The sequence below is a fragment of the Marmota monax genome, unplaced genomic scaffold (assembly GCF_021218885.2).
Source record: "Marmota monax isolate L192 unplaced genomic scaffold, Marmota_monax_Labrador192_F-V1.1 WCK01_AAM20220418_F8-fsc00042, whole genome shotgun sequence".
Taxonomy (NCBI): Eukaryota; Metazoa; Chordata; class Mammalia; order Rodentia; family Sciuridae; genus Marmota; species Marmota monax.
The window spans coordinates 12795817-12819792 of NW_026693008.1; the positions used below are offsets into that span (position 1 = coordinate 12795817).

Consider the following 23976-nt stretch of genomic DNA (forward strand, 5'->3'; position numbering starts at 1 on the left):
AGATGCTCAACATCACTAATCATTAGAGAAATGCAAATTAAAACTATAATATGACTCTTCATACCCATTAGAGGGCTAAAAAAAAAAAAAGAACAACTCAGAAAATAACAAGTGTGAGTTGACAAGGATGCAAAAAAAAAAAAAAACAACAAACTGGAACCCTGGTTGGTGCACACAGGTGGGGATGTCAAATAGTAAAGTTGTGGAAAAGAGTAGGGTCCTCAAAAATTAAAAATTATGATCCTGAAATTCCACTTTGGGGTATAGCACCCTAAAATTCAAAGCAAGGTCTCAAAAGAGATATTTTTATACCCATCTTCACAGCAAGATTATTGACAATTGCCCAAAGATGAAAGCCACCCATGGGGTCCATTGAGCATGAAATGGCTAAGGAAAATGTGCTATATATAGAAACTGGAATATTATTCAGCCCCCCAAAATAAGGAAATACTGATGTATGCTATATCATGGATGAACCTTGAGGACACTCTGAAAAGTGAAATAAAGACAGTAACAAAAGACAAATACTGTTTGACTCAATTTGTATGAGATACTTAGAGTAGTCAAAATCATAGAGACAGAAAATAGAATGGTGGTTGTCATGAGCTGGGGAAAGGGAGAAACTGAAAGTTACTGTTTAATGGATACAGTTTCCAGTTTTATAGAAAGAAAAAATTTATGGATGAAGGGTAGTAATAGTTGCAGACTATTATGAATGTATTTATAACATTGAACTGGATACATAAAAATGGTCAAGATGACAAATTTAATGATATATGACTTTGAACACAATAAAAAGAACTAAAAAAAAAAGTATATCCATAATGGTCATGTACAAGAGTTAGAACCTGGATTACAAAAGTCAGTCTCAGAAACATCATTCTGATGAGAGGAATAGAAAAAGCAAGAGGCATGGCCTTTAGAAAGTAGGTTTTTGAGCTAGTGTCATGGCGCACACCTATAATCCCAGCAATTTAGGAGGCTGAAGCAGGAGGATAACAGAGTTGAAGCCAGCCTTAACAACTTATCGAGACCTCAAATTAAAAAAAAAAATTAAAAAGGGTGGCGATGTAGCACTTCTGGGTTAATCTCTAATACCACAAACTTGCAAAAGTAGTTTGGCTTACTCAAAACTTCAACAAACCTACCTCCAAATAAACAAATTCAGTAAATAAAAGGGACAAAGAATATAAGCTTCAAGACTCAACCATTCAACCCATAAAAACAAAACATCTGTAGCATTAACCCAAACCAAGCACCAGCACTCTGAGTGAGAGGTCTGAGTGTCCACTGATTTACCACGTGACTTCATCTTCCCAACCATAAACACATTCTAAACACAGAATCACTCTAGGGAAACCTACAAAAATTGGTCCAAGCAGAATAAACTTTCAAAACTGAGTCCAGCCATCTCCCAACCCAAAGAAGAAAAGATAATCCTGGAAATCCACTTTGTGAATAAACAACAAGAGCATCAAAGACAGAAGGCAGTTTTTCTCTCTTTTCCTTCCCATTAATTAAAATGGTTTATTCACTGGACTCAAAGGTACATGCCTGTAATCCCAGCAGCTCAGGAGGCTGAGGCAAGAAGATCACAAGTTCAAGACCAGCCTCAGCAACTTAGTGAGCCCTTGTCTCTCAAATTTTAAAAAAATAAAATAAAAAGGTCTGAGGATACAGATCAGTGTAAAGTGCCCTGGGTTCAATCTCCAGAACCAAAATAAATAAATAAACAAACAAACAAATAAATAAATAAATAAAAACAGATCATTTGTTAAAAAAATTTTTTTTTCTAAATGCTAGCATCATACAGCAAGGAGTGAACAGCTCTAGCTCTCCCCTTGCTGTCCTCCAATCACAGATGTTAGAGGAGGCACTAACAGGACGCACGCCACTTTGCTCACCATCGCAACCACGTACAACACTCTGAGGTCCTAAACACCACCACGCAGCTCCTAGTTCATAATGAAGGGAGGCAGGACTCTGGCTCCATCACCCAGGTATTTTAATAGCAGCTCATTGCTCAGTTCCTTGGGAGGTGAGAAGACCTCTAAGCCCACCCACACCTCCAATCCTAGTTCCTTTTAGAGAGTTGGCTTGGAGTCAGGAGCCATCCATCCCTGGCTCAGCAGCAGCAGGGAGCTTACCTGCGCCCGGACAAAGAAGCAGCACCACACCATAGGGGGCTCTGACCTCATCCACCCGGAATCCCCGGGCCCCTAACTGCAGCAGACCCTTGCAGACTGGATTCTCTGAGTGAGGCTGAGCATGGTTTCCCTGAAGGAACTCCTCCCCACCACTGGGGCTGTATGACAGGAAGTGACAGGGGCCATCAGTTACAAGTGTCAGAAGCTGAGAGCCACACCAGCCCAGGGCTCCCCACCTCTGGCAGTTTCCTCAGCGGTTGCAGCTGCTCTTTCAGAGCACTCTGCCTTTTGGCATACAAAAGTACACCAGAAATTCAGTTTCTGGCTGACAGTGCCCTGCCTATTAGAAGCAAACAGTGCTCACTAGGTTCCCACCTAAAGCCGTGCTGGGTGTCCCTGCAGCTCTAAGGTTGTGCTGCCTCATGTCTGGACCTTTACAGACCCAAATGTTAGGATGAAATGACAAGAAAGCATTATTAGGAAAGGGATGCAGGAAGGAGAGTTTTGGGTATTCAAAGAGGAAATCAATGGTCCCCTTGAACTTCACCCAGAATCAGCAGTCTTGCCCAGGACACAGAGCACATACTGAGTGCCCAATTTAAAAGCAACTACACACCCATCCGTTTCTTTCTTGTTACTTACACAAATCTGGCATCTTTCCTTCAGAGCTCTTTCAAAATAGCTGCTTCTGGAAACCTCCCTTTCGGCTTTTGTCAAGGATAACAAGAGGCTTTCCTGCTCTCCTCAGAGTTATGATAGGAGTAACTCCAGGCAGACATTTCTCATTTTGTGGACTAAGACTTTCACCAAAATGAACAGCTTGCACCAGTCCTGCTTTTTACAACCCAAACTCAGCTTGGGCAAGGTAGATGGTCTCACTGAGACCTATGAGGCTTCAGGGGGTAAAACTCTGTGGATGTAACTGTCCCCACAGTACCAGTACCTCCCCCTCCCTGTACAGTGGCAATGGGTCTCAAGCCCAAGGAGACCTAAACCCCCAGTGAGTTTTCATTTATTTATTTTTTTTTTTTAAGTCCTCCAATGGAGTAAAATTTGATTTGCAACATTCTTCCTAATTGGAAGGTTCAGCTGCAAAGATTTAGCTCAGGGTTGCATGAGGCCTTCTCACAAATGCCACAGATCTAGAAGAGGCTTCATTTTTTCTCTCTCTGGGTCATGGGATACAGCAAGGTGAAGAGATTCATGTAGATAACAAAAGAAGACTCAATTCAAGGATTGACTTTGGAGCTTATAAAGAAGCTGGCCCATCCCATTCCTGTTGCCAGGGATTTGCAAAAACTACTGAGAGAGCCAAGAAATAAATAAGTCTGGTGAATTCATTTTTAATGGGTACAAAGTCTGAGAAGTCTTCTCAAAGCAGGAGATGCAGGAGCAGGTCTGGGGCCAGCATGCTCAAGGCAGAACAGTCAAAGGCCACCTGGGGGAGGTGCAGAACTCACAGGCACTTCAAAAGAAATGCAAATACTTAGATCTGGAGGCTGCACTGGCAGAGTAGGGTCCTACTTCGAGGAGTGTGAGGGGTCACACCTGTTTGAAGAAAGAAGGAAGTGAAATCACTATTAAAAGAGCTCTCACCTTTTAGGCAAGCATCTGGGTCCCTAGGGCTGGCACTAGGAAGTCCTCAAATTCCTATAGTAGTGCCTACCAAAAGATGGATTTCAGATCATCCTTGGGATTCCCTACTTCCCACAGCCTGCCACCCCACAAAGCAAGTGAGGTTGAGTAGTGGCTGGAGGGGGCAAGGGCTTCTTGTTCCAACCTCCCACACAACTTCCCAGATTTGTCCAAGCCAGTCAATAATCTGAGATTAGCTAGCTTTGGGGACAACTCAGCTAATGAAGAATAACAGTGTTCTGGGGATCCCTGGAAGGTTCTCTAAGCCCAGCCCCTTCCCTCCTGGAGGATCTGCAAACAAGCCACTTCAAAGGGCCAGCCTCACCTCTGTGAGCATCCAAGGGAAATGAGATGACCAGAGCACACTACAGTTTGAATCTTTTCAGTGGAGGGAGAGTATATTCACCTTAACTAATCCTAGAATGAGTCAATCTAACTTCCGGCTGTTGACTATGAATGGGAAAGAAGAACTGAAACCGTGGGTTGTAGCACTTCATGGAAGAGGTGAGACTTAGTGGGCTCCAGGGCAGGTAGCAGTAGAGAAGAAAGGAGGGAGGGAGACAGGAAGGGAGAAAGTGCCAGAAGACACCCTGCCAAGGGAGAGGGGCAAAGCCTGCAAACGGGAAGAAAGACCAGGGCACAGCCATTTCCTCTGCAGCAGCTCTCACTCTGACCAGAACTAAAAACTCCAGTTATGAAACTGGTCCATCAACATGGCATCTCAAGAAGAAAATTTCAGTAATAAGAAGCTCCTGACCTGCAGAGTTCAAATCTATTTTGGGTTGCAGAATGGTAGCTCAAAAGGAACAGAAATTTTCTCTATGGCATCTAAGATACTAACAAGTATTAAAATGTGTTTTTTCTACTGGTTTTTAAACTTTAAAAGTAACAGTGTCGGGCTAGGATTGTAGCTCAGTGGTATAAGTGCTTGCCTAGCAAGTGTGAGGCACTGGGTTCAATCCTCAGCACCACATAAGAATAAATAAAATAAAGGTATTGTGCTGAGAGCCACGGCCGAGTCTGTATGGCCCCTGGCATTTTGCCAACAGTATTGATTGACAGGCGAGGCATTACTATCCGCCTCTGCCGCAACTTTTGAGTTCTCGCACTATTTTGGAGTTCTCATGGGGATTTCCGGGGATTCCCCGAGAGTTCCCATTGGTTGGGGAAGTGCAGGAGGAGGGATTTCCGGGAGAGATATTTCCGGCTGGGGGTTCCTGGACAAGCCTCCTGGCGCGTTCGGGAGGATTCCCCGGGAGCTGTGTGAAGTGTTTTCCTGCAGTTTAAAAATAAAGTTTGTTCCTGCTTCAGTGGCTCGTGATTTGTGCCCAGCCAGACTGCGGCATTTGGCGGCCCGTTCGGGGAACGTCTGAAGCTTCGGGGTAAGTGAAATTGCTTGCCCCTAAGGGAAGGCGAGAGAATGGGCGACCATTTTAAAAAACAATGTGTTCTTGTTTTGATTTGTTTTGTGTTTGTTTCAAGCTGCCTATCCCTAGAATTTTCTCAGGCAGATTGGGAAAAATGGTTGGCTCAAGGTTTGAAGTTGTTCGCCCCTGAGGAAGAGATAGAAATAGACCACAAATGCACATGTCAAGAAAATAGGAAAATTGATACAACGATTTTTTGTTCCGTTTTTGTTTCATCCTGTTTCGGTTTTGTTTTGTGTTATCTTACTGGGTTGCGTTATCTTTATAACAGATTAGAAATTAGTAAAAAACAAACTGAAAGAGTGTTAAGTAAATTGTTAGAGGTTCAGACCATGGAGAAAGACATTTTAGATCAAGCAAAAGAGAAGGTCTCTCAAGCTAGTCAGACAGAGGAAGAAAATTTAAAGGAAGAAAGCTTAGAGGAGAAACAGCTATTAGGGAAAAAGCTACAACAGGAGGCTGCTACTAACACCGTTCTATCACCAGAGGGCGTAATTCAACCAACAGCTCCCCCTATGGAGATAGCTGAGTGGCCCTCAAACCCCGTAGTTGATAGATGGGATCCTGAGACAGGACCTCAAAGATTAGCATGCCCTGTACTTGAGCAGGCAGGAGGGCAGCGAATTCACCGTGCTTTAGATTTCAAAACAGTGAAGCAGTTAAAGGAGGCTGTAACAACCTATGGTCCTCAAGCACCGTTCACTGTAAGCATGGTCGAATCCATTACCAACTTGGACATGACGCCAGCAGATTGGGCTAGTATGTGTAAATCTGTGCTAAATGGAGGACAATATTTGTTATGGAAGGTTGCCAATGAGGAATTTTGCAGGGAGACAGCTAGACGAAATGCAGCAGCCGGTTACCCTCAAAGAAATCTAGATATGTTGTTAGGAAAAGGGCCTTATGAGGGTCAACGGCAACAAATTGAATATGATCCTGGCGTATACGCACAAATTGCTGTAGATGCGGTTAGGGCATGGAAAACTTTACAGGGGCATGGAGGTTTACAAGGTCAATTATCTAAGGTAATACAAGGAACTAATGAACCTTACGCTGAATTTGTAGATAGGCTTATTCAAGCAGCTTCCAGAATTTTTGGGGATACAGAACAGGCAATGCCATTTATAAAACAACTGGCTTATGACCAAGCAAATCGTTGTTGCAGAGAGGTCATTAGACCATGGAGACATGAAGATTTAAACACATATATTAAATTATGTAGAGACATTAATGAACAAGGGCAAGTCTTAGCAGCAGTACAACAGGCTTTAGATGCCAGGCCAAAAACATGCTATAATTGTGATCAAACAGGACATTTTAAAAGGAGTTGCCCCATAGGAGGAGGGTTTAACAAAGCTAGATATCAAACGAATAGAATACCGGGTATTTGCCCACGATGCCGTAGAGGGAAACATTGGGCTAATGAATGCCGTTCTCAAACCACCATAGAGGGTATTCCGTTATCAAAAAACAGACAAGGACCAAGTGTTTACCCACGATATCGTGGAGAAAGGCATCGAGCTCCATTGCCAAAAAACGGACAGGGGGGCCCAATGCTCCGGGGCCCACGACCACAAATGTACGGGGCACTGGAGGAACCCAGAAACACCATGGAGGAACCCAGCAACACCATCAGGGTAGTGCCCAGGACACATTATCCATCAGATCTCTCATCAGACGAACCAGAGGAAGCGCAGGGTTGGACATCTGCGCCTCCGCCAGAGCAGTACTAACTCCAGAGATGGGAGTTCAAATCATTCCCACAGGAGTAAAAGGACCTCTTCCCCAAGGAACAGTAGGCTTATTGTTAGGACGCAGTTCTTCTACGCTAAAAGGACTTATGATAAGTCCCGGGGTAATTGATCCCGATTATGAAGGTGAAATAAAAATTATAGCTAGCTCTCCAAAGGGTATATCAGTAATTTCACCAGGAGATAGAATAGCACAGTTATTAATAATACCCAGCCTACATGATAAATTTTCCAGTAGTACTATAGAAAGAGGTTCCAGGGGATTAGGCTCCACAGGTGTAGATTGGGCTATGCTGTCTTTAAATTTAGATTCTCGTCCCATGCTAAAACTAAATATTCAAGGACATGAATTTAATGGACTACTGGATACAGGTGCAGACCTTAGCATCATATCTCGTCAAGAATGGCCAAAACATTGGCCGTTACAACAAGCCACTCAAACGCTTCGAGGCCTAGGAGTGGCGACTAATCCCCATAGAAGTGCAATGGTATTAGATTGGAAGGATCCTGAAGGATGTGAAGGAACTATACAGCCATATGTATTGGATCATCTTCCTATAAATTTATGGGGACGAGATGTCCTAGATCAATTAGGTTTGACATTAACAAATAACATCAATCCAAATGCGCCCACTATTAGGGCTAGACAAGGTTTCAGGAAAGAAAAAAGATTAGGAGAACAAGGCATAGCAGCACCAATTCAGATAGATCAGGGAATAAATAGACATGGACTGGGTTTTCAGAAGGGGTCACTGAGGCAATAAAAATTACTTGGAAATCAGATAGACCAGTATGGGTTCCTCAGTGGCCCCTGACTAAAGAAAAGATACAAGCAGCCCATGACCTGGTCAAACAACAATTAGCGGAGGGACATATACAACCTTCCGTATCTCCTTACAATACTCCCATTTTTGTCATTAAAAAGAAATCTGGTAAATGGAGATTATTGCAAGATTTAAGAGCCATTAATAATGAGATGGTTATTATGGGACCTGCTCAATCAGGGATTCCTCAATTGTCTGCTTTGCCAAAAACCTGGTACGTTTTAGCTATAGATATTAAAGATTGTTTTTTTTTCAATTCCAATTCATCCTGAGGATAGTCCACATTTTGCATTTACTATCCCTGCACTGAATCATGAAGGTCCTGATCAGAGATATGAATGGAAAGTACTCCCTCAAGGGATGGCTAACAGCCCAACTATGTGTCAAATTTATGTTAACAAAGCAATCCAGCCACTTAGAAATCAAAATCCTAAACTACAAATATTTCACTATATGGATGATGTATTGTTAGCACACAAAGATAAAAACACATTGCTAGAATGTTATGCCACACTTACAAATTTATTAAAAAATTATAATCTAGAGATAGCAATAGATAAAGTACAATTAAATTTTCCAATTAATTATTTAGGAGTTCTATTATCCTCAACCATGGTCCGTCCACCAAAAATTCAAATACGAGTAGATCAACTCAAATCACTTAACGACTTTCAAAAGTTATTAGGAGACATAAATTGGATAAGGCCTTATCTAGGCATACCAACAGGAGAGTTGGGACCTTTATTTGATATCCTAAAAGGTCCATCAGATCCAAATTCACCCCGCATGTTAACGCCTGAAGCAAGAAAGGCATTAAAAATTATTGAAACATATATGGAAAATATGCATTTGGATAGAATTGATATAACTTTGCCTTTATTATTTATTGTAATACCAACAAAAAATATTCCTACAGGAGTATTTTGGCAAGAAGGTCCATTATTGTGGATACATTTATCTTATTCTCCTAACACTATTCTTACTAGGTATCCTGAGGCTGTAGGACAATTAATACTCAAAGGAATAAAAGCAGCAAAGGGAGTGTTTGGAATTTCTCCCAATAAAATTATTACTCCATATACTATGGATCAAATTGATGAGTTAGCTAATGAGTTAAATACTTGGGCAATAATCATGTGTAAATCTAATGTTTCATTTGATAATCACTTACCATCTAATCCTTTGTTGTCTTTTTGGTCTTCGCATCCTGTAGTTTTTCCAAAAATGACAAGAAAAACCCCTATCATGAATGCTCCAAATGTATTCACTGATGGGTCAAATAATGGTACAGCAGCAGTAGTTACCCCTGATCAAACTTTTACATTTTTAGTACCCAAACAATCAGCTCAAAAGGTAGAGCTTAATGCAGTTTTACAAGCTTTTGTGATGTTTAAAGATTCTGTATTTAATTTATTCTCTGATAGTCAGTATGTAGTTAATGCTATAGTATCCCTTGAAGATGCTGGCAGGATTTCCCCTTCCTCTACTGTTTTCTCTTTGTTTTCTGCTATACAAAGTGTAATCTGGGACAGAAAAGATCCATTCTTTATAGGACATATCAGAGCACATACAGGATTGCCTGGAGCCCTTAGTTTGGGCAACGATTTAGCAGATAAAACTACACATGACATACATATTTTCTCTACACTAGAAGAAGCTACACATTTTCATAAAAGGTTCCATGTCAATGCTAATACTTTACAAAAGCGTTTTAAAATAACTAAGGAACAAGCTAGACAAATAATAAAACAATGTCAAAATTGTGTGACCTTTTTACCACAAGTTAATCTTGGAGTCAATCCTAGAGGACTGATACCTAACCATATTTGGCAGATGGACGTCACACACTTGCCACAATTTGGAAAATTAAAATATTTGCATGTTACAGTTGATACTTCTTCCGGATTTTTGATGGGCTCCCTTCATTCCGGAGAAAAAACTAAAGATGTTATAGCTCATTGCTTACAAAATTTTGCCACTGTGGGCGTTCCAAAACAGTTAAAAACAGATAATGGTCCTGGTTATATTTCTACCTCTTTTAAACAATTTTGCTCATCATTTGGCATTACTCATATAACAGGAATTCCATACAATCCACAGGGACAAGGCATAGTTGAAAGAGCTCATCAAACTATTAAAATGTACTTACTAAAGCAAAAAGAGGGAATTGGAAAGGGGTATATGTCACCCAAAGATAAACTTAAAATAACCCTTTTTACTCTAAACTTTTTAAATTTGGATTCCTCAGGGCTTAGTGCTGCGGAAAGGCATATGTGTCCAAAAAATGTACATAAGCCTAAGGTACTTTGGAAGGATATTCTAACAGGACAATGGAAAGGTCCTGACCCAGTGATTGTCTGGAGTCGGGGTTCTGTTTGTGTTTTTCCACAGGGAGAACAGCAGCCGATTTGGATTCCAGAGAGATTAACTAAAACAATTTCTACAGGCCAAAAGGAAGATGATTTGACTCAAATCCATAACAGCTGATATCCAGAACTCCAGTTTGGCTATTCTTACATCTGCGACGGTGATTAACCAGGATGTTTTTTTCAATATTTATTTTATTATTTGCCTTTTCCCACATCATAAAGTTCTATTTTATTTTTGAGCTCATACAGACCTAGGTTAATGTTTTTCTGATCAGTTTTATTTTTTGACTGTGGAGTTTTTAAGCATTGCAATGGAGATTTCACCTAGGTAAAGCTACAAGGCCTTTACTATTGTCTTATGTGTTGTATGTTATGTGTGCACACTTCTGTTTTGTGTTGTATGTCTGTATGTGTGTATGTCCATATATCATATATGAGGAGCGCTCATGAATAAATGGATCCGAATTTTTTTATTCATGTGATTTTAATGGTTTAATTTAGATTGGGTAAACAGCTGTTGAAAATTGTTTTAATATGTGAACAAATAAGGAGGTTAACAGATCTGTTTGTTTACTTTCACCTTTCCTTCTCATTATATTTAATAATTCTGTTCAGGATAATGTAAATTGTTCAAAAAATTGTTTTCTTAGTGCCTGTTGGAATGTTACATAATTTTTTTCTTAGCATCATTGCCAGAATTCCTATCTTCATCCCAGTGCCGGTGAAGACAAAGATAAAACCAAACTACAGCTTCTTCGATAGTTATCACAACAAACTGTAAAAACTGATGCATCAATGAATAATAACTCAACAAGTAATGCTCAATTAAGGAGTTGATTTACTTTGGGAGGAAATGGACATATTGACAGATTCCTCTGCTTTGAATTGCTTGCAGACCTTGCCTGGACTATGTATCATTTGTATGCATTTTGAACTATCTGTTGGTACAGCGAATTGTGGTAGTGCTGGAGTATTTTTGCTGATGGTGTCACCGGTGGTACAATTTTTCAAAGGAGCCCTCAATTGGCTTAGTGTCATGGCATTTTGCATCCTCCTCCCTTCTACTAGTGATGGTCTAAAATTTGGGGGCCAACAGAGGTGAGGCAAAGAACCTCACCCCCCACTGGTGCAAAGGCCTATCCACAAGTATGGCTGTATGCTGGACCGGTAGTCAGTGACGGGTATGATCCAATTGCAGTGGTACCAACCTAAGACAGGAGGCTGACGCCTAGAGGTCAGTTCATCCGATGACGGGTAAGGACCATATGTTGAATTGGACTGCCTAACAGGCACGGTCCCTAAGCCACATTGCTTGTTGTTTAATTAAACAAAAAGGGGGAGATGCTGAGAGCCACGGCCGAGTCTGTATGGCCCCTGGCATTTTGCCAACAGTATTGATTGACAGGCGAGGCATTACTATCCGCCTCTGCCGCAACTTTTGAGTTCTCGCACTATTTTGGAGTTCTCATGGGGATTTCCGGGAATTCCCCGAGAGTTCCCATTGGTTGGGGAAGTGCAGGAGGAGGGATTTCCGGGAGAGATATTTCCGGCTGGGGGTTCCTGGACAAGCCTCCTGGCGCGTTCGGGAGGATTCCCCGGGAGCTGTGTGAAGTGTTTTCCTGCAGTTTAAAAATAAAGTTTGTTCCTGCTTCAGTGGCTCATGATTTGTGCCCAGCCAGACTGCGGCAGTATTGTGTCCATCTACAATTAAAAAACACTTTTTTAAAAAAGTAACAGTATCATCTAATACAGTCAAGCCATAGGGAAGAATATACAGTAAAATGTGAGTCTTCCTAAAGGCACTTTGCCAGAGACACTGGGGTTAAAGCCAGCTACAGGTAGGAGGGCATAAACCCAAATGGGGAAGGGGTGGGGGATGGGAATGATAAAGTACCTGAAAGCAAAGGCCCAAGGACACTGGGGCACCACTGAGAATGTTTGCCTAAGCGCAGTTTCAGTTCGTTTTGGCCCAAAGGGGCAATTGGCCCAGGGTGACCAGACATTCCAGCTTTCACAAGAGAAATCCCAGCTTATAATAAAATCTTCCAATTTTCACAACTATTCATCATTGTAAAAAATCCTATAAAGGCCACACATCACGGTGCTAGCTAGATTTGTCCCAAGGGCTACCAGTTTGCAACCTATGGTGGCAATTCTTCCAGGAACTTCCTTCTGTCTAAACACACTGGTTTCTAATTTGTTAGTTGGTTGGTTTTGTTTTGTTTCCTAAAAATGGGATGACAACATTGTTTAACCACTTGTACTCACATAAGAGCTGGGGCATTTTTCATGTCATACAGAGTTTCAACCTCTCGCTGCAGGGTACACCATGGCATGGAAGAATGAGCCTTCACTCATTTAGCCCCTGCTCCCTAGATGCCCTGCAAACATGGCAAATGCATGAAATGATTCTCAGCTGTTCATTTCTTTCACCTTTGCTAATGTTGAGAACTTTACTCATGGTGAAACTGCACCTGAGCCAGGTGCAGTGGTCCACACCTGTAATCCCAGTAATGTGGGAGGCTAAAGCAAGAAGATCTGAGTACAAAGCCAGCCTCATCAACTTAGCAAGGCCCTAACCAACTTAGGGAGACTCTGTCTCAAAATAAAATATAAAAAAGGGGGACTGGGGATATAGCTCAGTTGGTAGAGTGCGTGCCTTGCATTCACAAGGCCCTGAGTTCAACTCCCAGCACCACAAAAAAAAAAAAAAAAAACAAACCATGTGTGTGTGTGTGTGTGTGTGTGTGTGTGTAGGCTGGGGATGTGGCTCAGTGGTTAAGTGTCCCTGGGTTCAATCCCCAGTACCAAAAGAAAAGAAAGACAGAATCTGCACCTGTGAGCAGTTAATAAAGCGTCATACAGCCACAGTGACTTTATGTGACTGAAGATTTCTGATATTTTAACATGAGCCCTTATCATATATTTTTTTGTTTGATCTTCACAACTGTCCCAAGGTAAACTTTATTATCTCTACTTTGCAGATTTTTAAAAACAGAGACTCAAAAAGGTAACATGAGCCTACCTAATGCACAGGCCTAGTAATGGGGAGGTCAGTCAGGAGGGTTGACTTCAGAGCTCCTGCTTCCTACAAGCCTCCAGCCCCAACCCCCAATAGCCAGCCAGAAACCTGTTTTAGAATATTCCAGAATCTGAAAAATTGGACCAGAACCACTAGAGAAGACAAGGGTTGCTACCAATGAGGCAATTCACTTGCCTATTGAAAAGAAAAGCTTCCTTTTAAAGCCCTAAACCACATTCATCCAAGGTCAATGCTACATACATTTAAGAGAAATCTTATATGAAAAAAAAAAAAAAAAAACAGGGTCTGGGATTGTGGCTCAGCGGTAGAGCGCTTGCCTAGCACGGGCGGGACCCAGGTTCGATCCTCAGCACCATATAAAAAAATGATAATAATAAAGGCATTGTGCTGTGTCCATCTACACCTAAAAAAATAAATATTAAAGAGAGAGAGAGAGAGAGAGAGAGAGAGAAACACAGAATGGAAGCAAATTAAAAAAAAAAAAAAGAAAAAAAAATACCCAAACAACAACAAAAAAGAAACCGACCATGAAATTGTGGGGGTGTAAGTTCTCAGGGTATGATATTTTCTTTAAGTGTGTGGAGGTGAATCATATTTCTACATGGGAAACTACCTACAAGGCACCTACAATGCAAAGACTGGCCCCTATGTTCTTATACTTGGTTAAATAACTAATCTGGTATCTTTGGACTCCAAAGAGACCAGCATCAAAATGGAGAATTAGTTAAAATGCCACCAAATACTTGGAGACATCACTGGAGCCTGAGTGGCTATGTTTCCTGTGCTGATAGCTGAGAGCATTTTCAGTTGAGAAGTTCGGGCAGTTTCCTCACTGCAGATATTGTCAGAAACATACTCATCGGGGCTATGAAATTTTCATTTGCATAAAACAAAAAGGTTAGAATTTGACAGAATTCCTTCTTTGTTAAAAGTTAGCAAGGAAGGGCAGTTCTTACCATCTGAATTCACTCTGATTCTTTAATTTTTCCCCCATTTGTACCCTAGGTGCCACAGATGTCACAAAATCTGAGAGTTGGAAGGTAGCATCAAAATCCTTAACCATATCCCATTTGATGCCTAAAATTTGTAAATAATTCTGCAAACTGAATTGAAAAAGAAGCAAAATAATCTCAGTAGAAATGGGGTGATAACAGTGATCAAATGAAAATGGTCTATTGCCTATTGATTTAACCAATTTTAACATCAGGAAACTATTATTCACAGATCTTAGGCTTCTGAAACCGTGGTAAAACTAGGAAATCCAAGAATCTATGCTATGATTGAGAGGGGAGGAATAGCAACACTCTGTGGTGTTGTTAGATTGGTAGAGAGGTAACACACAGCAAGAAAGAAATAAAAAGAACTTCAAAACATGTAGGTGGTCAAACATTTTTTTTAAAGCCCACAGATCAATTTTTAATTTTTTAAATATTTATTTATTTATTTATTTGCTTACTTGATACAGGGTCTCAAACTCCTGGGTTCAAGCTATCTTCCTGCCTCTGCCTCCTGGTTGCAGTCATATATTTTCATTGAATGATTTCCTGTCTGCTCCTTCCTGCTAGAAGTATGATTGATCCATGCAAAATCTGAACAGCTACTCTGCTGGCCCCACCATGAACTGTGGACAAAAGGGAGGTCTAGACACTATCCCCAGGGCAGGACCAACCAGATGCAAGGGGATTTAACTCAAGAGATTCTGAACATTTGAACATGCTGATGCTCTTATGGAGCCCTGCTTAACGTCCCAGCTCAAGGAGATTACAAAGTGATGAGAAGAATGTGGAACAGACCTGGGTGCCCAAGGTCAAGAATGAACAAATAGAAAAGTCTTCATCTATGGTTTCAACACAGGAACTAAAGATAAATGATGTTCCAAGACAGGAGTCTCAATGGATGGCTAACCAGGGTAATCTTGAGTGCTTATCTTGCTGATTTTGTTGAGAGCAATCATCTATGTGCTGTATTTTCTCTCTAAACAAACCTGAACTTTTATAACCAAATTCCTTGCATTATTTTAGCAAGTGATACATAAAGAGCTATTTTAAAAAGTGAACATGAGGGGCTGTGGTTATGGCTCAGGGGTAGAGCACTCACCTAGCACGTGAGAGATGCTGGGTTCGATCCTCAGCACCACATAAAAATAAATAAATAAAATAAAGGTACTGTGTCCAACTACAACTAAAAAAATAATAATAATAAATCAATAAACAACAACAACAAAAGAAAGTGAACATGAAGCAAGGAAAGCCACCTTCTGATAGAGGCTGAGGAGCGGGGGAGGAATTTCTCCATGGAGCAGTTGGGGATCACTTGCAAATAAGCTCATTTGATTTATTTCTTAGAAATATGAGACTTCTGGGTATAGCTTTTTCAAGGGATTGTCAGGTCCCCTTCCTTATACTATCAGTTAAAAGTGAAACTCCTGTAGGTTGCTGACCTCTGCCCAATTCTTAAGAAGAAAAAAGTCTTAAAAACTGATTAGCTGATATCTTTCAGCCAAAGAGCTGCCTTACTTGGAAATGAGACTTACTATTTGGCATTATATTGTTAAAACTGGCTGGGAGTGGAAACTCTGAATATGGGGGCAGAGATGGTATTTCTGACACTTAAATGAACACTCAGGAGGATTTTAAGTAGTTTGCTTATATCAAAAACAACTTGAAGGCTGGGGCTATAGCTCAGTGGCAGAGCACTTGCCTCGCATGTATGAGGCACTGGGTTCAATCCTTAGCACAACATAAAAAAAAATAAACAAATAAAGGCATGCTGTCCATCTATGACTATAAAAAATTTTTTAATTAAAAAAAAACAATACACTGAATTCCTGAGTTAAAATAAAGCAAAAATCATTGTTATTGAAAAGTTTCTCACCATCATTTTAACTCTAGATTCCTCTTTAAGGATAGTTTCTGGAAATGACAGTCTAGCTAGAAAGATGAGTGGTAAATAAATATAGGGGCTCAGTAATATTTTTTGGCTCTGCCAGGAATTTACTGATAGGATGACCTGTGAAGTCATTTCACTCTCTTGACCCTTAGTTTCCTCATTTGTAAAACAGAAATGCTTCCTCTGTTCATTATGTGTTGAAGGGAGGACTATAGGATACTAATTGACATATATTTAAAGTCAGAACAAAAGATGATCGGGACATCAGGGGTACCATATTATTCTACTTTTGTGTAAGTTTTAATTTTTCCATACTAGAAACTTTATTTAAAGATAAAACAGAGTAATAACTTCTTATTTTTTTCCCAAACAAAAAAGGAAGTTTCTTGATGTTATAATAGATTAATTTCCCTCTTAGCAAGTTGGAAAGGTGGTAACTAAATCTGAAATGGTTTAATTTTTACCCTGATTTATGAGAGCAATCAATTGGGCATCTAATAATAAAAGACAATAGAGCCAGGCGCAGTTGCACATGCATGTAATCCCAACGGCTCAAGAAGCTGAGGCAGGAGGATCATGAGTTCAAAGCCAGCTTCAGCAAAAGCGAGGCACTAAGCAACTCATTGAGACCCTGTCTCCAAAAAAAAAAAATACAAAATAGGGGTGGGGATGTGGCTCAATGGTCAGGTGCCCCTGAGTTCAATATCCGGAATCCAAAAAAAAAAAAAAAAAAAAAAGGCAATAGAAATGAGCTGTGTCCCATTTCCCCTCTTCCTTCCAACAGGAAAAATTAGAGGGTGGTTAAAACTTAAGCCATATATATATATTTTAATATTATAATGCTGACTTCCCTGGAATTGCTATGTTCATCTAAAAAGCTAAAGAGTTCTAAGAAAATTCCCTTAAGAAAATACCAAAGAGACTGAACATCCTGTGTCCTCCCATAACTCAACATTCACACGACAATGACAATGACATGACATGACAATGAAAGTGTTTTTTTTTTGTTTGTTTGTTTTGTGTGTGTTCACATGTACTTGAAGAATACGGATTGCCACTTTTCACCACTTGAATCAAAATCAGAAAGGAATCATCACACACCACTGACCTGGCAGGAGGCTTCTTCCAGTCAGGGCTCTGCCCTGGAGTCTGTCTCTTTAAATTAGACTTCCTGGTGAGAGGAGGGATTTCCGCATGTAGCTTCCTGGAGACCACATACCATAAACAATAAACTGTGCAGCAGAATTATGGACAATAAGCCCCACGTGGCATAACAAAAAGCAATTATAAGCACTGACAATGGCTAGGGCATTTCCAGCAGGAATACAAATCTGTGATAAACACCAGGGAAATATGTTACCCGGACACCTGCAGGAACTTGAGGTTCTTAAAAACAGCTCCTAGCCTCAACATAGTGAGAAAGAGCTGCTTCCAGATTCAGTACTGCTTCTTCTTCTTCTTTTTTTTTTTTTTCAAAGAATCATTCCTCTAAGAGGAAAGCAGCCAGGCTTTTTCTAAAGTGCCACCACCTAGCAAATGAATTCTGCTGAGGCCAGTGACTCCAGATGTCACTTCTTCAGTGTGTTTCTGCAAAAGCCATGGGGCAAGTATGAATGCCTGGCAGGGACACTCCCTTCCTAGGTTGAGGGAAGCCTCCTACTCAGGAGCTACAGCCCACATTCTACCAAAGGAGATAAACAGTATCACACACCTGCTTCCCAGCACCCCCCTCCTTGCAGTTATGATTTAGCTTTGGCCAATCTGCTACTCCCACCCTCGACTTGGCTGGGATACCGGGCAGCAAAGATGCTTCAGACCTCGAACTGGGAGGGTGGCAGCTGCTCGCTAAACCAGTGTTGGTTCATGGTGCAAATCGAGCCATCTATCCTGCCTAGCAATAATAGCAATGGGGTGGTGTAATTTAGAGGTTGTTCCTGGTTCCCTGATTCTTCCAAATTTCTCTGAGCTACCCTGGACCCTTGAGTCATTTTCTGCTTAACTCAGTCAAAACTGGGTTTTGTTGTTGGGGATGGTTCATGTACACACAGAAGACAGGACAAGTGAAAGTTGAAGTAGTCCGGAAACCAATGGCACAGAATGATTCTGAGCTCAAGGACGGAACAGCTTCTGCCACACTTGAAAACACAGTTGCTTGGTTTAAAGCCCTGCATCACTTGGCCTTGGTCTTCCTCTTGAACCTATCTCATTCTTCTCTCCTGACCTCCCAAGCTGAGGTTACACTTTCTGTCCCTCATGAGACAGAAAGTGTCTCTTTGCATTTGCTATTCCTTCTCTCCAGAAAGCTCTCCTCCAGCTCTTCACTCACAGCACTGTCCTTTAATCTGTTTACAAGAGGGCCTCCCTGACCTGGTTGTTTAAGGCTGAGGCCCCACAGCCCATCATATTATTCTCTGTTGATTTCCCTCCTGCCACTTATTTCATTTCATTATTAATAACAACAGCAATCACCACTGTGGGAGAGTGTGCTATGTGCCAGATGCTTGGCTCAATTCATTTAATCAGGGGCTGGGGACGTAGATCAATTGGTAGAGTGCTTGCCTCGCATGCACAGATTGGGTTCAATCTCCAGAATCACGAAGAAAAGAAAAAAAAAAAAGACCTAACCATAAATTCATTCATGACCTCCCTGGGAGATAGGTACTTTTATTACCCCAAGTTTACAGACAAAGAAATAGGCTCAGGAGAGTTAAGGAGGTTGTTCCACGTGCCAAACAGTGATGGGACAGGAACTTGAACCCAGGCTTGCAGCAAGGGCTTGTTAGCACAGAGCACACACTCTGCTGGACCTGGCAAATCCCACAGTCTTGGAGCACTGGGTACACAGAAGGAGAAGCCAGGAACAATTCCCAGAGGAAATGCTATCTCAAGTTGTTAGGGATGTCTAGGAACAGTCAGGTTGAGCAGAGGAGCCAGAGCAAAGGAGAAGCAGGGAATAGCACAGGTCCTTTGGGAAATAAGAGACAAACGGCCTGTGGGAAGGAAAGGGACAGGGCAGGAAAGCTGAGGGATGAGATATTTGGACCAAGGTAGGAATTCCAACTCTATCCTAGAAGAAATGGGAAGCAGAGCACGTGTGTTAGCTACATGATCAAAGAATGTTCTTGACATTCTTTTTGTCAAGAACAGTGGCCATGGTTATATAATATTGATGAGATGTTTTGGTGGTTCATTTCCTACACATTTGAAAATATACATCCATAAATGTATCAGCTAAAAAGCAGGGATTATAATAACAACAAAATTCCAATTCTGTGCTTCCTGACTCCCTCTCCTTGCTAAGTGAAATAAGTCTGCCCTTCCAAGGGAAGGAGGAGAAAGTATGGCCCTTCCCTACTGAGAAGTGAAAGTACACAGGGGCCTCTCATGATAATTTATGGAGAGAACGAGGAATTCCCTGACTACTTGACTTTATGACTCCAGTCACCTCTGCCCAGATTCCCCCAGTGTGATAAAAAGAACTGCACCTCTGGGGTTGTTTCATCATTAAAACAAAAGGCTGATTTTTATTTTCATAAAAGTGTATGTGGTTTGGACACAAAGGGCCTCCTGTATTGAATGAACACCTGGGGGCTATGGGAGAAGACCCCAGTGTGACCCCCTGAGGCCAAGAACCACCTAGAAACAGGCCCTAGGAAATGTCATGGTAAGTATGCAGTCATAGAAGTCTGGAAACACCAAGGTCAGTGTATGTGTGTGGGTGGGTATGTGTGTCTAACTATGAACAGTGTGACAAGAGTCACTTCCTAGAGACCCTGTAAGAAAAAATTTATAGAAAAATCATGGACAATAACCCCCCCCCCAAGGCATAACAAAAAGCCATTGTGCTGACAATGACAATTCTCATAGGAATGAAAATCTGTGCAAATAGCTGTGGCTGGATATTAATATATATAATATCATTACATATGATTATGATATATAACATGTACAAGTTTATATTTTTTAAATATGATAGAATATGTAACATTACACAATATAGTAATAGTGATTGTTATGATCTGCTTTAACCCAATTTAAGAATTTGTGAACAAAAATGAGAGGTATGAGGAGAGCCCCGAGTACAGGTGCTTAGGGAGTGCCCATGCAAATGATTACCAACCACCTCCAGGTACAACATTGGGATTACCTAACATGGACCCTAGAACCAGTTTGTTGGGCCAGAGTCTGGATTTCTCTGCATAGGAGCCACAGAATTGGGAAAGTCACTTACTTAATCTATAAAGCCTTGATTTCCTCATCTCTGCAAAGGGGCACAAATGAGAAAACCTAAGGCTCAGAGATATTAAGCAATCACCAAAGGGCAAACAGGCTACATGCAGGAAATCTGACCCCAAGACAAGAGCTAAGCCAGCCCTCAATTCTAAAGGCAAGTATAGTGTGAGGAGGGTATGGTGACCACAGCCCCCCTGTGGGACAAGTTGACCAATGTTTTTGCAGAAATTAGCCCTAAAGAAGGGTGCATGTTTTCCAATCGCAGACCTGTATGAAGGTCTCTATGGCACCTGTGGGTAGTGAGCTTTTGAGCACCTACTACATTCCAGGTACACTGTTGAGTGTTCCACTACATCATGGCTTTCTCATCACCATGACAACTCTCTGAGCAAAGACTGAAGGACACTGAGGCTCAGAGTGGTTAAGTTCCTGGCCCGTGGTCATAGAGCTTGTTAACAACAGCATCTGGACACATATCCTGCTCCCAGGTTTGGACACAGGCTCTGAAAATAGCCCTTAATGTCCCTCAAGCACCCTTCTCCCCCTCATTACCTCCCACTGTGAACACAGAACTGCTTATTTCGCACTAGGATAATGACCAGGGGGACTTTTTCAGGACTATGGTACAAACTACAATTACTGTAGCAGCCAATTTGTATCCTAAAGCTGAAATGTGCCCAGGGTTCCACCTGAGCCCAGTAATCACTTTAGCCTCCTCGGCCCAAATTTCACTTGAAATGGAGTTCAATGAACTACAACTGGTGGGATTTGGAAGATGTACCTCTGCCCTCTGCAAACTTCCATTTGAAAACAAAATAGGTCAAGAAATGGCCAGGGGCCAGTGGGATTTACTCCCAGAGAGGTCAAATTCCTCTGGGGCACTATGAAAACAGCAGCTCGAGGCAGGGCCAGGCTGGTAATTAATCAAAGGCAGCAAGTGCATTACATAACCCGTGGCCTCAGTGAAACAGGGGAGTGGACGCCCTCCCTCCTCCATCACATGCTGTTTCTTGCACAGGAGTCACATGGCAGGGTGTGGTGACCCTGCTGCCCAGGACAGCACAGGACACCCCAAGGAGAGCAAACGGCCTACTACCTACCATGTGCACACTGTGAAAAAAAGTACACCCTCTGCATTAGAGAAAGTGTTCTAGGGAGACAACCCATGGACAAAGAATGACTTGGGTGTCCTGGGAGGAAGAAGGAGAGTATGGTTGAAGGGACAGGAATGCCAGAAATTTGAATCCTGCTTGTGGTCTCTTTTACTATGAGACACAGAAGGATTTATATTAATAATTTAGGCACTAGATACCTGAAATTCATCTCAGCCCTATTTCCTTTTACTAGCCAAAGAGGACAAACCATGCATGATGTTGGTTTCTGTCACCCCAAATCCTGACCAAAGAATTTCAGAGGGAAGCACTACTGAGCCAGCCTGAGTCAGCAAGCTCAATCCAGACTGCCCCCAAATTGAACTGTTCCTCAAACTTCAAAGTGCCCACTGATCACCTGGGATCTCGACAAAATGCCAACTGGCATTCTGATTTGGGTGCGGGTAGCATCTGAGACTCTAGGGCTCTAAGGAGCCCCCAGGTGCTGTTGCTTCTAAAGCCCCAGCCACACTGTGAGAACCTCATTAGGAGATAAGCAGCAGCTTAAGTAGACAAAACAAAAAAACCTTTACATTTCCTATGTTTCCACAGTCACAGGGACAGGCAGTGACTTCCATTTAAGAACAACAACAAGTCAACTTGAACACTATGTATCCTTCAAGTTCTTCTTTCCAGGCTTTTGGTCAGAACCACAGCGCTTGCAATTTATCTCATTAATAGTTAACAGCATGATTATTCTTGAAGGAAAACTATTTAGATGCTATTAACTGAAGAAAATCTGGCAGATCTTCCCTTGGCTAAAGTTTCTGGAACAGCTCTGGATTCTGAGGTAGAAAAAACATGAAACTGCTGGGCGTGGTGGCACACGCCTATAATCCCAGCAGCTTGGGAGGCTGAGACAGGAGGACCGAGAATTTAAAACCAGCCTCAGCAACTTGGTGAGACCCTGTGTCTAAATAAAAAATATAAAAAGGGCTGGGGATGTGGCTGGGTGGTTGAGTGCCCCTGAGTTCAATCCCCAGCATCCCCAGCACCACCACCACCACCCCGCAAAAAAAGAACCTGAAACCTCAAAATAGAAAGTGGCCTGTGGTGGCCAGTACACTGCAGGTGCACAACCATATTCCTGAGCTGGAGTCACCCGGTAATCCAGCCAGCCAGCTGTGGCTGGGCCTTCTTGGAGACTTGAGTGTAGCTTTATCAGTCACAAGTGCACTTTGTCCATTTTAATAAAGTCACTCAACTAATCCAAAACATTTTTTTTAAATAGCTGGGGTTGATTCTCATGTCCTGTTAACATAAATAGTACACAAAAAATTGCTGATCGTGTCTCCTCACCATGCTGGGGGCATCACAAATGAGTCCCGAGAACCCCCCAGCAACAACAGGTGCAGAAGTTTCTTTACATAAACACAAATGATGAAAGATGAAAGTGTTTTTTAACTCCTCCTGCTGCCAAATCAGAAGCTTATGAAATTGGGTTCTTCTTGGGTAAAAAACAGTGTAAAGAGTAAGCAACAGAACGCCATTCTGGGGGGAAATAACAGAAAGCTAACTTTTTCTTCTGGTAACACAAATGTAGGCAAAAATTTTTGATAAGATTTTTTTTTTAAATGAGAACTGCTAAACCAATTAATCAAGACACTTGGATTTTTTTTTTAACCACCAAATGGCAAGAATTTTCCTTCCTATTCTTATCTGCTGCTCTTTTAAAAAATTGCCCTTTGAGTTCTGTAGCCAACGTACTGATCTTACAGAAGTTTGAAACTCATTAAATAACATAAAATTACACATAAGAGAAAACTTTAACCTTCAAACCAAAACCTTGAAATGGAAATAAAATGCAAATGGATAAACAAAGGAGAAGAGAAGGGCAAGTACTCAGTGGAGAGATGATGCTCAGCACCAGGCTCCATGGAGGGAATCTGATGAATGAAACAAGCCTCCTGAGTCACAGGTGTCAGGAGAAAAGGAATTGCAAATCAAGGACAAGCATTTTAGTGGCACATATGCTGGGCCTCTCAGTCACTCTGGGTTATCAGATGAGTATATTTTTTAAAAATATTTTTATAACTTTTTATTTATTTTTTAATGTGGTGCTGAGGATCGAACCCAGTGCCTCACCTGTGCTAGGCAAGCGCTCTACCACTGAGTTACAAACCCAGTCCCAAGAGGCATATTTTTTAAAAAGGAGAAAGAAAAAAAAAAAAAAAAAGACATGAAATCCAGCCTGGAAGGTCAGTCAGCAGGAGGCTTTACTACACTTCAGGGCAGCACATCCAGCCCATTTGTGATAGTTCAGTACACTTGAAAAGACGCCCAACTAAGCTACAAGTCTCTTCCCTCCTTGAGAAGTTCCAGAAAATACTCAAGAACATACTGATGGTTGGCCAGGGTTCTTCCTGAGGACAACACGTTAGCTTTTAATCACTTGAATTCTATGATGGGAAACATACTGAGGGGAATAAGGTATTTTTTAAAAGCCCAAGTATCTTTTTTGACTGGCAAATTCCCAGTATAAGTTTGAAACCTGTAGTCCTCTGAGC

The 23976-nt window shown here is 41.5% G+C and overlaps 1 protein-coding gene across 4 annotated transcripts in view; it reads right to left on the minus strand.

Moving 5' to 3' along the window:
* The window catches only part of Arhgef3 (Rho guanine nucleotide exchange factor 3), a 321024-nt gene that overhangs the window by 176073 nt on the left and 120975 nt on the right, over window positions 1–23976 (minus strand). Inside the window, exon 1 of one of the 4 annotated variants that reach the window (XM_046452867.2) lies at window positions 2148–2301. The exons of the other annotated variants lie outside the window; for them this stretch is intronic. Coding sequence (XP_046308823.1) covers window positions 2148–2198 — 51 coding nt within the window. The 5' untranslated portion in view covers window positions 2199–2301. Of the gene's footprint in view, window positions 1–2147; window positions 2302–23976 lie in introns of those variants that run through there. 4 annotated transcript variants of the gene reach the window in all.